At 31.8% G+C, this 11,636-nt stretch overlaps 1 protein-coding gene across 5 annotated transcripts in view; it reads right to left on the reverse strand.

The window, feature by feature from the left end:
* Nucleotides 1–11,636, reverse strand: part of fcho2 (FCH and mu domain containing endocytic adaptor 2) — a 167,256-nt gene that overhangs the window by 38,900 nt on the left and 116,720 nt on the right. For 2 of the 5 annotated variants that reach the window (XM_039758458.1, XM_039758463.1), the window contains exons 11-15: nt 9,681–9,705; nt 9,309–9,365; nt 8,027–8,084; nt 7,642–7,820; nt 2,274–2,285 (exon numbers count right to left, since the gene is read on the reverse strand). In XM_039758458.1, the coding sequence (XP_039614392.1) occupies nt 2,274–2,285; nt 7,642–7,820; nt 8,027–8,084; nt 9,309–9,365; nt 9,681–9,705 (331 nt within the window). The remainder of the gene's footprint in view (nt 1–2,273; nt 2,286–7,641; nt 7,821–8,026; nt 8,085–9,308; nt 9,366–9,680; nt 9,706–11,636) is intronic. The other 3 variants (XM_039758460.1, XM_039758462.1, XM_039758461.1) reach the window with 3 other exon arrangements.

Raw genomic sequence — 11,636 nt, forward strand, 5'->3', positions numbered from 1 at the left:
GCACATTTTTTTTTTTTGCTTTTCTTCTCCAGTTTGTTTTCCCACCAAACATGCAAACAGAATGTCTAAATGGGAAATAAATTAAAAAATAAATAAAAGAAACAAAAGCTTTTGACTTGTAAGTTTCAGACACTGTGAGGCACTACGCCGGTGTTTTTCTGTTTATATAAAGGATCCCCAGTAGTGTTTCTTGACACTCTTGCTGAATAATTTGTTGGCTGAAAGTCCTTAGTGTTAGTGTGTAAAAGAGATGATGTGTAACTTTGTTTATTAAGGTTACTCAGTTTGTTTTAATTATCTTCTTTGCTACTATCACAAGGGGTCCAGAGTGCATCCCATAACTGAACCTGCCCTTTTAATTAGTATGTTGATTTGGTGGGCCTCTCTTGGCATATATGCATTTACAGTATAAGGGTTTCAGATTTTTCATGTAAGATTAACCATGCTAATCAATAACGTACACAATAATTTTCTCTCAATAATGTATACTTGTTTACTTCATTTATTGATTCAGTGTTATTCAATGTAAAAAAATATGCAAAGCAGACAGTATAACATCCATTACTTTTTTTCTAACATTTGTATGAAAAAAGTACATGCTACATAAGAAAACACTGTAATTACTATCTGTCTATTGATGGGTCTATCTATCTATCCATTCATCCTGTAAAAAGTACAAAAGCACCCTCCACAGAAGCATTGGACCAGTACAAATATGCATAGGAAATAAAAGCACATTTTGTGTAACTTCATGTGTAACATGAGAGATCCCACTAACATCACAAACTGAAATTGCTGCAAACTGCCTTAAAATGTTAGTTTATGAAATGGGCTTACAGTACTAGTGTCAAATAGTGTTAAAACCTCACATGACCAACAAAACTAGTCAAAAAGCATATGGAAGGGGTTTACATTCACAGTCTGGAGCTGGAAGCTTTTAAATCACTCCTCATTTTAATCAATTACTGGGAACACAATTCTTTTAAATACATACACAGCTCTTTTAAGTAGAGGTGAAAAATAGAAGCAAAGGTGTCCGCTTATGTGGTATTCATCATATGATATTTCCTATAGCAAATCTACTACAGTAGTTTCAACTCAGCACCTCCAATCAATGTGATGGTGACTTTAATAATAACACATAAAAGGGAATCATTTATCTAGTAAATCTTTTTTGGTATAATTGCAAAGGAAACATCTTATCTAATAAATCCTTTTTCTTGGTTTAATTGTAAAAATCCCTGGAACTATCAGGTTACTTATTTGGCCACTTTCTGGGTGTAAGAGTATATACTGTTGCAAAAGCAGTGTTAAATATGGTAAGCATTTTAAGTAGTCTTTCATAATAAAAGCATTACTTAAAGAATAAATAAATAAATAAAAAGGAAATTCAGATTTTTTTCCAGTTGCAGTTCCTATAAAACATGGACATTTGACATAAGTGGAATTGGCAAAGAAAGTGGATATTATTAAGGTTACAATATCTTTCATCTTTTTTTCTTATCTACGTTTGAAAACTACTGAATGCAAGAAAGGTAAAATAAATCAATCAGTAAGTCTGTGTATGCTGGATGAGGACAATGATAAAATTATCAAATATTACACATTATTTAAACAAAAATAAGTAATTTTATTTATATAAAACAAAAAGTGAATGCAACACATTTTTGTTTTATGATAAATGCCTGTGTGTGCTTTTGATTTGTGTTATGCAAAATGTGATTTAGCTTTAGTATATTTGCAGTTTTTTGCAGAACTACATACAGAATTTGCAGTTTGTAATAAATGTAGTCAATAAAACAGTGAGGATGGCATAATAATCAGAAACACTAAAACTTAAACTATTACTTTTTTGTTGAAAAACTTTACTTAGAGTAATGTTTAGGATGACATATACGTAGACATTTAAATATGAGTAAGAGTAACACTGCAAATTATTTTTTTTTTGGAAAATGATTAAAAACAGAAGCCCCATATTATTTTATGGTAGTCAGGGAGAAACTGATAGTTATTTTTCATCGTCAAATGTGAGCTTATTTAAGCACAGCAAAGCCTTGCAACACAAAAAGCAGCTACACCATTTAAGTTAAAGAATATTAAGGAGTAAATTGTCACAGTAAGAAACACTCGAATGAAATGCAAAAAAATACATAAAGATGTAAAAAATAAAACTGCTTGGCATTAAAACTAAGAATATGGTCAAAAGATAACAGTAAATAAATGACTGCAAAAATCATGCAAAAGCATCACAGATACAAACTATTTTCACTTACAGGGCTACTTCTCTGATTTTTGGCATGTAGAGAAAAAAGAAAAAAAATAAATTGTAAATCTTCAAATACCATTTCTTTTTACATCATTTGATCAACAATTCAATCATTTCTAACCTGTGAACAGTGTTGGCCCTAGTAACATGCATTTCGACTACACAGTATTAAAGTCACAAGCAACAGATACCCTGTGCATTTAAATACAATTTAATATCAAAAACAAAATTAATTCTGAAGCAGACTGTCCACTTCAGAGGTACAGAAGTCCTTGAAAGTCACAGTATTGTCTGGTTTTCATTTCAGATTAATCAAATTAATTGGTCTAATATTTGTTCAGCTAGGTATACTTGGCATGTTTGATCATTTTGTGTATTTGATGATTTAATACATTTACTAAAATAAAAACAAAATGGTTTTCATTAGTGGCATAAATTGATAATTTAATACTGTCAGTAACTGTATAGCTTTCAAAACATAAATTATGCAGACTATTTAAAATTTTCTGTACACTGCAATGTGCTGAAATGCGTAACCACAAATCTTAACAGTTTAGTAATATAACACTGTTTTTGGGAATTCAGTTATATATCACAAATGAATAGTTTTTACAAAAATATTTAGCACTGTTTTTATTTATACATTATTGTAAAAATGAACAGACATTAGCTGTCCTCTTTTGCTGTGATATGCTGAAACATTTCAGTAGTACTTGGATAAATTCATCCCTTCATAGATGGTAAAATTATGTGTGCAAACATGTTCATCCTGTTAAAATAGCTGTATGCATTGAAAAGCTCACTACCAAAATTATCAGAAAAGTAAATGTTTAGATTGTTGAAATCTTGCAGCACAATAAGCACTACGAAAGGTTATACCTGCTACTCAAAACTTGCATTATTTTGTAAAAGATACAGTATTGCCTGGTGTGGTCAGTATCATTATCCCTGCGCTTGATTCAGACATCCTGTGATGGCTACCAATGGATAGCTTAAATAAATGCATATGGTGAATCAAAAGAAATGAAATGAACAAAAGTCGTAGGTATACACTTAATTCTGCATGTGCTGAGGGGTAATTTTAATCTGCACAGTTTAGGGGCACAGAAAAGCTGGTGAATATCACAGCAGCACAGAGGTTTAGGCAAGAAACAACCTGCTGCTGCCACTAACATTGGGCATGTGCATGAAGGGAGAGGTGAAGAAAGCAAGTAGCAAGCAATCAAGGGACAATAACTAGACAAAGGTTACAGGCATACATTTCATTCAGATTAGTTTAGTACAGATGTTTTATCATAGGTAAGAGTGCAGAGCTAGCATTCCTGACTCATTCCACCAGGATATGCATAGATGTAAGGCTAAAACCAACCATGGGGGTCAACATGTCTGTCCTTTTCAGATGACAGTAGCACAACCAATGAGAAAAGAGTGTACTGTGTGCAATACACTAATTGAAAGCTGTAAATAAATTTGTTATGTAGGTTTAACCTAGCTATTTATAGATACTTTGAAACAGTGTTCATACCTTGAATATTTAGGGGCTTTATTTGGGAATAGAAAAAGAGGATGAATGTTATTTATTTCACGGCACATTAATGATTTACACCCAGTGCTGCTGTGATAATCACTGGCTCCTCATGACCCTAAACTGTGGATAAAATTTACCCCTCAGCTCATGTACAATTAAATGTATACAGTAACTGTGACTTTTGTTCGGTTTTTGCCACTTGATTATACACTACTAGCCATCACAGGACATCCACGGCATGTGCATGCACAATAATACTGATCACACCAGGCAATATGTTTTGCATAATATAAAAGATAGCGGTAATTTTGCAATACAACACAATCTCTCTTATTTTTTTTTTTTCTGCCTAAAAATAAGAGTTGGAGCACAGCAGATAAAAAGATGAAAGCAAGAAATGAAGTGTGTAAGTGTTCTTAGGCACTTAAGCATGTGAGATGAACAAGATAATGACAAAACAATATATTACGTAATTAATGTCTCAATATAATACCTTCAGTGTTATAAAAAAGATTTTCTGGGATTTCATGCTTCATTCATAGATACAAAATGTTACTTTTTTAATTCATAAAGCGTAGGATACATCAGCAATTTTGAGCATTTACTTGCTGCTTTATAAGTGGTTAGATTTACCAGATCTTAAAATAATTGTAGTCGAGTTTGAGTGCAACAGTTGGGTGACATGCTTCGTCACTTCCTTCAACTTGTGTTACATTCTCTGCAAAAATTCACTGTTTCTCACTTGCTCAGTAACACATTTTTCCAAAATACTGACCACTCATGCAAAAAGTCTAACAAAGCTACAAATTATAAAGATTCAAATAAGCACTCACATTAAGACCCATTAAGTTATCACATTAAACTTTGAGATATTCAGCACATTTAGTAAAAAATAACTATGTTATGTGTTCCATATTTAAACCTATATAAAATTTTGATATGGTTTTGAATATTTTGTTAATTGAAAATGTTATAGTAAAGACATTTTATTGATCCCATTTAAGGAACTGTTTAGACTGTTTTAAAATACTCAACCCAAGAAGAAAGGAACATTTATATATTTCTTTAAATACTAACATGCATGTTTGCCTCTTTCATCAGCACTCAAGGGACAGAAATCAGACATCACTATGCAATGCCACACACGTTATTTCACTGCATATTTAATACTGTGGATAATTTCTATAAGTATTAATTGCAAGTTACTGCTGAAAGTATTTTGAGCATTTTTTCACATTTATGTGGCACTTTCTAGAAGGTGTATACATCATATTAATAATCATATAGAATAATTTATCTAATGCTTAAATCAGATTATGTAAACTGATACTCAATCCATGTTTAAAAAAAAAAGTCATGTTAATCTTTACAGCTGAATAGTTTGGATTATGTATTTACAATTAATGGATCTTCTTTTTTCCCCCCCTTAATGACCAAAAACATTAACTACGGAAAACTCAGTGCCTGCTATAATGGGATGGAGAGAACAAAAAGATCAATAATGGCTTATGACTTTTTATTGCATAAACAGTAGTGCATTTATAAATATGATTATTAATAAAAAATAAAATGATAAAGCTCCCTATTAATTTGCACAATATTTACAGCCAATACTCGAAAGCATGCATATTGTAATCTTTTTAGTTAGCCAATAAAAGGTGTCATTTTGCTTGGTTTTTCTCTACAGCCAATATGTAGAAGTTTATTCTTTCAATGTTTTAAACCAACTCCATGCATGTAAAACCTGATTCTTGTATGCTGATAAAAAAGTAGTTTTATCACAGAGTGTGTACAATGGCATTTTCAGGTGTGCAGTTTCTGCAGATGCTACTTTACGAATAGCTGCAGAGACAATTCATTAACCTTTAGAAAACCAGTTCCTGTAGGGCTGCAAGTTTTCATTCCAATGACTTTTTTAATTAGTAAGAGATAGAAACCCATTTCTTCTTTAGGCATTTAAAAAGCCTTGCTTTTTAAGATTCAAAATACTCGTTTCCCATGGCCAAACATTAAAGGGATGCAAAGCAAGCAAACAGTTGAGCATCTGCTGTAACTTGATCCCATTTACACTTTTATGCAATCTAGGCCTCAACACACATTAATGGTGCTCTCAGAAAGAAGAAAATCCACAGTTTGGCGCAGTAAAACAAGAACACTATCAAAGTCAGACAATAAAAAAGTGCTTCACTAACAGTGAGAATTGTCTTCTAATGAAGAAATTGTTTGCAGAAAAAATGGCGGCTGTCCATAAACTGAGTTTGAGAACCCTGAATTAACTGGTCAAATTTGACTGCTACTTAAGGAAAATAGGAAACAATCAAAGTTTGTGAAAGACAAAAAACAAATTAAAGTTAAGGCAAAATGAGTCTGTAATTAGTTAAAAATTAAGAAAGTGCCTGAAACAAAAACTTGCAGCTGCTGTAGCCCTCCAGGATTTCAGTTTGTTTTTGGAACATAAAAATGTATTTGATTTTCCGTCACCTGCTGATTCCAAGGGCATAAAACATACAAGTGCTATTAAATTTAACACAATATAATTACTTTTTGTCACTTATACCCTTGGGTCTAACTGCGTGTAGTTTAAAAATACTTTCACAAAATATTAATAATGTTTTATGGTAATGAGATTAATATACTTTAGATCAAAAAAAAAAAATAGCTATGAAAAATACCTTAATGTAAAAAAAATGGTTTAAAAAATACCAAACACAAAACAGTTTACTATGTTTGACTGCACAGCTTCAATTTCTAAAACAAGATCAAGCTGCTGTAAGCGGCTTCCCTATACTGCATACATACGGCATCTACTCACACTTAACATGTGAGATTTTACAAAGAATGGTTAATAGTTGGATTCCTTTGAAGACCACCATTTTTATCTAAACAAAGTTACTACTGGTGATTGTTTTGATTTCTGATTAATACATTTTTAATTTGGATTTACAAACTTTCTGTTAATATTGTGTATACATGACTTTGCCTGTTTGTTATCACGTTTGTTTTGTCACAGCTTCGCCCAAGTCATTTTTTGTAAACTCTCATCTATTACAAACAGATTTTAATATGACATTTTAGATTTAGATCCAATATAACTCAGAACTCAAATTAATTTCAAGTCTGATAGGTAAATTAGCCATCTAAGTATTTTTAAAATATCTAAGATTACGATAGGTATTAAGAAAAAGAAAAAAAAAAACATTAAAAAGTATTATAATCTAAAGATGTTAAAGAAAAAATTATTGTCTGTAAAGGGAGCTTTAATCCTTTTAACATATAAGTTGCTCCTACCACAATACCAGAACTTGTAACAATACCCCAAAGTGATTTTTATATCTGCAATTTGGATTTGTCCCAAGTGCTAAATTTTAAAGTGAGTTAATATGTGTACAAAAATCATTGACTTACTGTGCTATTAACATTGTGCCAAAAATTTGACATTATATTTTCATATTGTGTGTTTTTTGGTCAATATTTAAAATAAATAAATACAATTTTAAAGGTGTGTGTTTGGTAGCAAGTGAATATTACCTTTTAGACATTTTCCATGTTACGTGTTTTTTTTTATCTTTATTTCACAAAATAGACCACTAGTCTACTACTCAAATATTTCTGACTGAGCAATTTCCTGTGTTTTCACCCACAACTGAAAAATTATTATTGCTTCCCAAATGAATTCAGAAACTATATCATCTTTAACAACTACTTTTATATTAAAAGTTAACACAAATTCTGCAGGGATTTGTCCATTCTCAATTCATTAAAATAATAGTGCAATTCAATTATTTATCCTAAGCTCAAATATTTTTAAAAATACTAAGTTCAATGTATATGAATTAAACGTCCTTACTGAGACAGATGGAGAGAGTGTAATAGCTCCTATGGAGGCTTTTAGTTCATCTATTGAAGACAAACTCTGATGGTTGCCATTATTGGGCTGCACTGGTTTGATTTCCACATGGAACTTTCTTGGTTCATCTTCATCTTCAGAATCACTGGATGAATAGAAATTGTTGCCTTTTTCATGCTGTTTAAAAGAGTTAAGGATCCAGGCTAGTTTTGATAAATAAGGGAACAGCCTATTGATTCCTTACAGAATACGTTGAGTTTAACCATAGATTATCCTGCTGTAGAATAATTTATGAGATTTCAACTTTCATACATACACTGACACCTAGTGGTATAGCAAGAAAATGGAAGTTGTTTTTATATTTAAAATTCAAAATAAAGGATATCATTTTCATTCAGTTCTGGACGGATGCAATATCCTTCCTCGTCTACCTCTGGAATATTCTGCAAGCAAAAGGAAATAGTTATTGAGACCAAAGAATACTTGCACTTTTTTTTTTGGAAAAATTGTCACATTCTTAATTGGCAATTCCTCTTCAACCTAAAGCATGCAGGACTTATCTTTTAAGTAAAAGCCAAAAAGTTCCACCAGAACACCCATGTCTTAAGATGAGGCGCATGCACTCACTATTTGCTTAATAAAGTCCAAATTATTTTAAAACTGCATTAAGCACTAGGTGGTCTGAAGATGATAGGATTATTAGTATTCTGCTAAATTTAAATTGAAAAAAAAAAAAAACGCTTTGTATATTTACATTAACATATTAGAACATAGTTTAAATGGTCACATATAAAATGTATTTTTTATATAAGGTATTTTATGTCATTTTAAACTCAGGAGATATTCGGTATCTGTGCGATTTTACCTGTATCAAAATATTTTTACTCATACTCATATGTATTTTTAGCACAATAGTGGCTAAAAAAACACATGAACAAAACTGCTGGTAAGGATAGATTTAAAATTTTACCAAATAGTGCAGTATGGTCTTAGATGAAATAAAAGCCATTATACCCAAACATTTGTATTCTTCATTTTGCTAATCCATTGACAGTATTCCAAGTTTCTGCTAATATTAGAGTAAATTATTAGTGAACTGAAAAATCTGAAATGTAAAAACAATAGTATTTGCCATATTTTTAACAAATAGAAAATAAAAACTTGTTTCACGTTTAGTGACTGAGACTGTTGTTTTACAGCACATCTGGGCTAGCGATACAGTTACAAAACACTGTTTTTTTTAAATTCAAAGAATGACAAAGAAGAATCAGGTATATTTATAGACACTTAAACTTATTAAAGAAAGAAGATTTCAATTATTTTCATTTAATAACTTTTGGCCAAATTGGCTCCTATGAAAAACCTTCAAAGTCAGAACTTGCTGATCCATTATGAATGACACACTACTTTACAACTTAAAGTCTGTGTGAGAATTCATGGCGACATTAACATTTTCTAAAATGTATTCTTCTATTAAGGACTTATAAGAATATCTGAAGACAAGAATGTGTTTGTAAATGACACATAATTATACTGATTTGTTGTTCATTAACATAAACCATAATGTCTCTAATTTCAAGCAACCGATTACAAAAGAGAAAGAAGTGAAATAATGACAAGAAGTTCCCTAATAAGAGAAGCTGATGGCACCTAAAGAGTTTACTTACGGCATTCTGTATATCTATTCTCCCATAGTACCCAGATGGTGTTCCATTTGATGTCTTCTTGATTAAGAATATAAAGCAGTACAGATTTAGAGATAGACGTAAAACATATGAAGAGATATTTAAAGTGACAGAACACTCATAAAAACATGAAAAAGAAATCTGTTTAAGTGATCATGCATCAGAAAGGTTATAAATGATCTTTAGTTTTAAAATTTACAAATCAAATAATTCATTCATATTATTAAACAGAATTCAAACAAATCAAATGATTTGTACTTTTTTTAAACTCAGCATGAAAGTTAGGAGAGTACATTTTCTTTTAATTTAATATGGTACATGTTTTATGTTATTGGTATAATTAAATATACTTACTATATTATCAGACTCTGGAGACTCACTGAAAAAAATATATTTCAAGAAATGTGTGTGAATATGTCAGAAAGAATAAAATGGTTTCTAAGGGCTTAAAGTAAGTATGCATAAAACATTGAACACACAATTAAAAATGCAGTTGAATCAATAACTGCAACAGGGAACCAAAAGAATTACATATATTGCAAATATTCACAATGAAGGTGTTATATATTCCTTTTCTTTTCAAAAAAGCATACTGGTAAAATGTACAGTACATAAAAATATAAACGTCAAGAAATAAAAACAAATGGCTTTTTAATAGAGGAGACAGAAAACATTACCTCACTGAATAACTGAGGGTGGATGATGTGCATTTTGAATTTCGCTAAAACAATCCTGTATGCACATTTAGTTGAATGTAAAGCTGAAGATGAGACTATGATATAACATTCTGCAGGCAATGTAGGGCAGTGGTTAAGATTTTGAACTTCAAACCCTGACGTTCATACACCATTACTGACACTGTGTGACCATGAGCACGTCACTGAACCTGCCAGTGCTTAGAAAAACAAAAGAAATGCAGCCAACTGTATCTCAAATGTTATAAGTCACCTTAGATAAAAGTTACAGTCAAAGAACTAAATGTACCACTCTGTGCTTGTCATAATCTGCATAGATTTTAGAGGTTTGTTGTGGTTTATAGCATATAGGGATGTAAATTCATAATTCCTTCAAATTTACAAATTGTAGTAATTGTATTTCTTAATTATTGAGTAAAAATAATGTTATTACATTGAAACCCAGAAAACACAGTGGGCTCTGGGTCAAAAATTTTGAATGGCCCATGATATTCTAATCTAATATTCTAACAACCTACAGTTTTGTTGTGATGTAACATATAATAAGTTGAGTGTAAAACTACTGTTCTAGAGCGAGGGGGAAACCAGCCTGAAACTATGCCAGTCATTTAAGGAAGATATTTCAGAAACAGTTCTTTGAAGACTGTAGTATTATGTGGGTTTTTATTCCATAAGAACTTGTAATGATGAACATTTAACATATTTAATGAAAAGCTTTACTTAATTAGGAGACTAAATGTTATTTAAAAACAAAAATGTTTTATTTCATAAAAAGGGTATAGGTATATTATTATATAGTGTGTATAATTTATATATATATTATATAGACACACACACATCAGCCATTTTATTAGGTACACCTTGCTAGTTCTGGGTTGGACCCCCTTCTTGCCTTCAGAACTGCTGTTAATTCTCTATGGTATAGATTCAACAAGGTGCTGGAAACATTTCACAGGGATTTTGGTCCATTCTGACACAACAGCATCACGAAATTGCTGCTGATTTGTTGGCTGCACATCCATGAAGTAAATCTCCTGTTCCACCACATCCCAAAAATGCTCTATTGGATTGAGATGTGGTGACTATGCGGGCCATTTGAGTACAGTGAACTCATTGTCATGTTTAAGAAACCAGTTTCAGATTATTTGTGCCTTATGACATGGGGCATTATCCTGCTGGAATTAACCATCAGAAGATGGGTACACTGCAGGCACAAAAGGGGTGGCAATGGTCAGCAACTCAGGTAGGCTGTGGCATTTAAACGATTTCTCAGTTGCTACTAAGGGGCCCAAAGTGTGCCAAGAAAATATTCACACACCTTTACACCACCAGTATCAGCCTGAACCGTTGATACATGGCAGGATGGACCCATACTTTCATGTTTTTGACACCAAATTCTGAAGCTACAATCCGAATGTTGCAGCAAAAAATCAGGTTTGCAATCTTCTATTGTTCAAGTTTGGTGAGCCCTTATGAATTGTAGCCTTATTTGCCTGTTCTTAGTTAACAGCAGTGGCACCCCGTGCGGTCTCCTGCTGCTGTAGCCCATCTGCTTCCAGGTTCGATGTGTTGTGCATTCAGAGATGCTCTTCTACTTATCTTGGTTATAACGAGA

This window comes from Polypterus senegalus, chromosome 7 (assembly GCF_016835505.1).
Source record: "Polypterus senegalus isolate Bchr_013 chromosome 7, ASM1683550v1, whole genome shotgun sequence".
Classification (NCBI taxonomy): Eukaryota; Metazoa; Chordata; class Cladistia; order Polypteriformes; family Polypteridae; genus Polypterus; species Polypterus senegalus.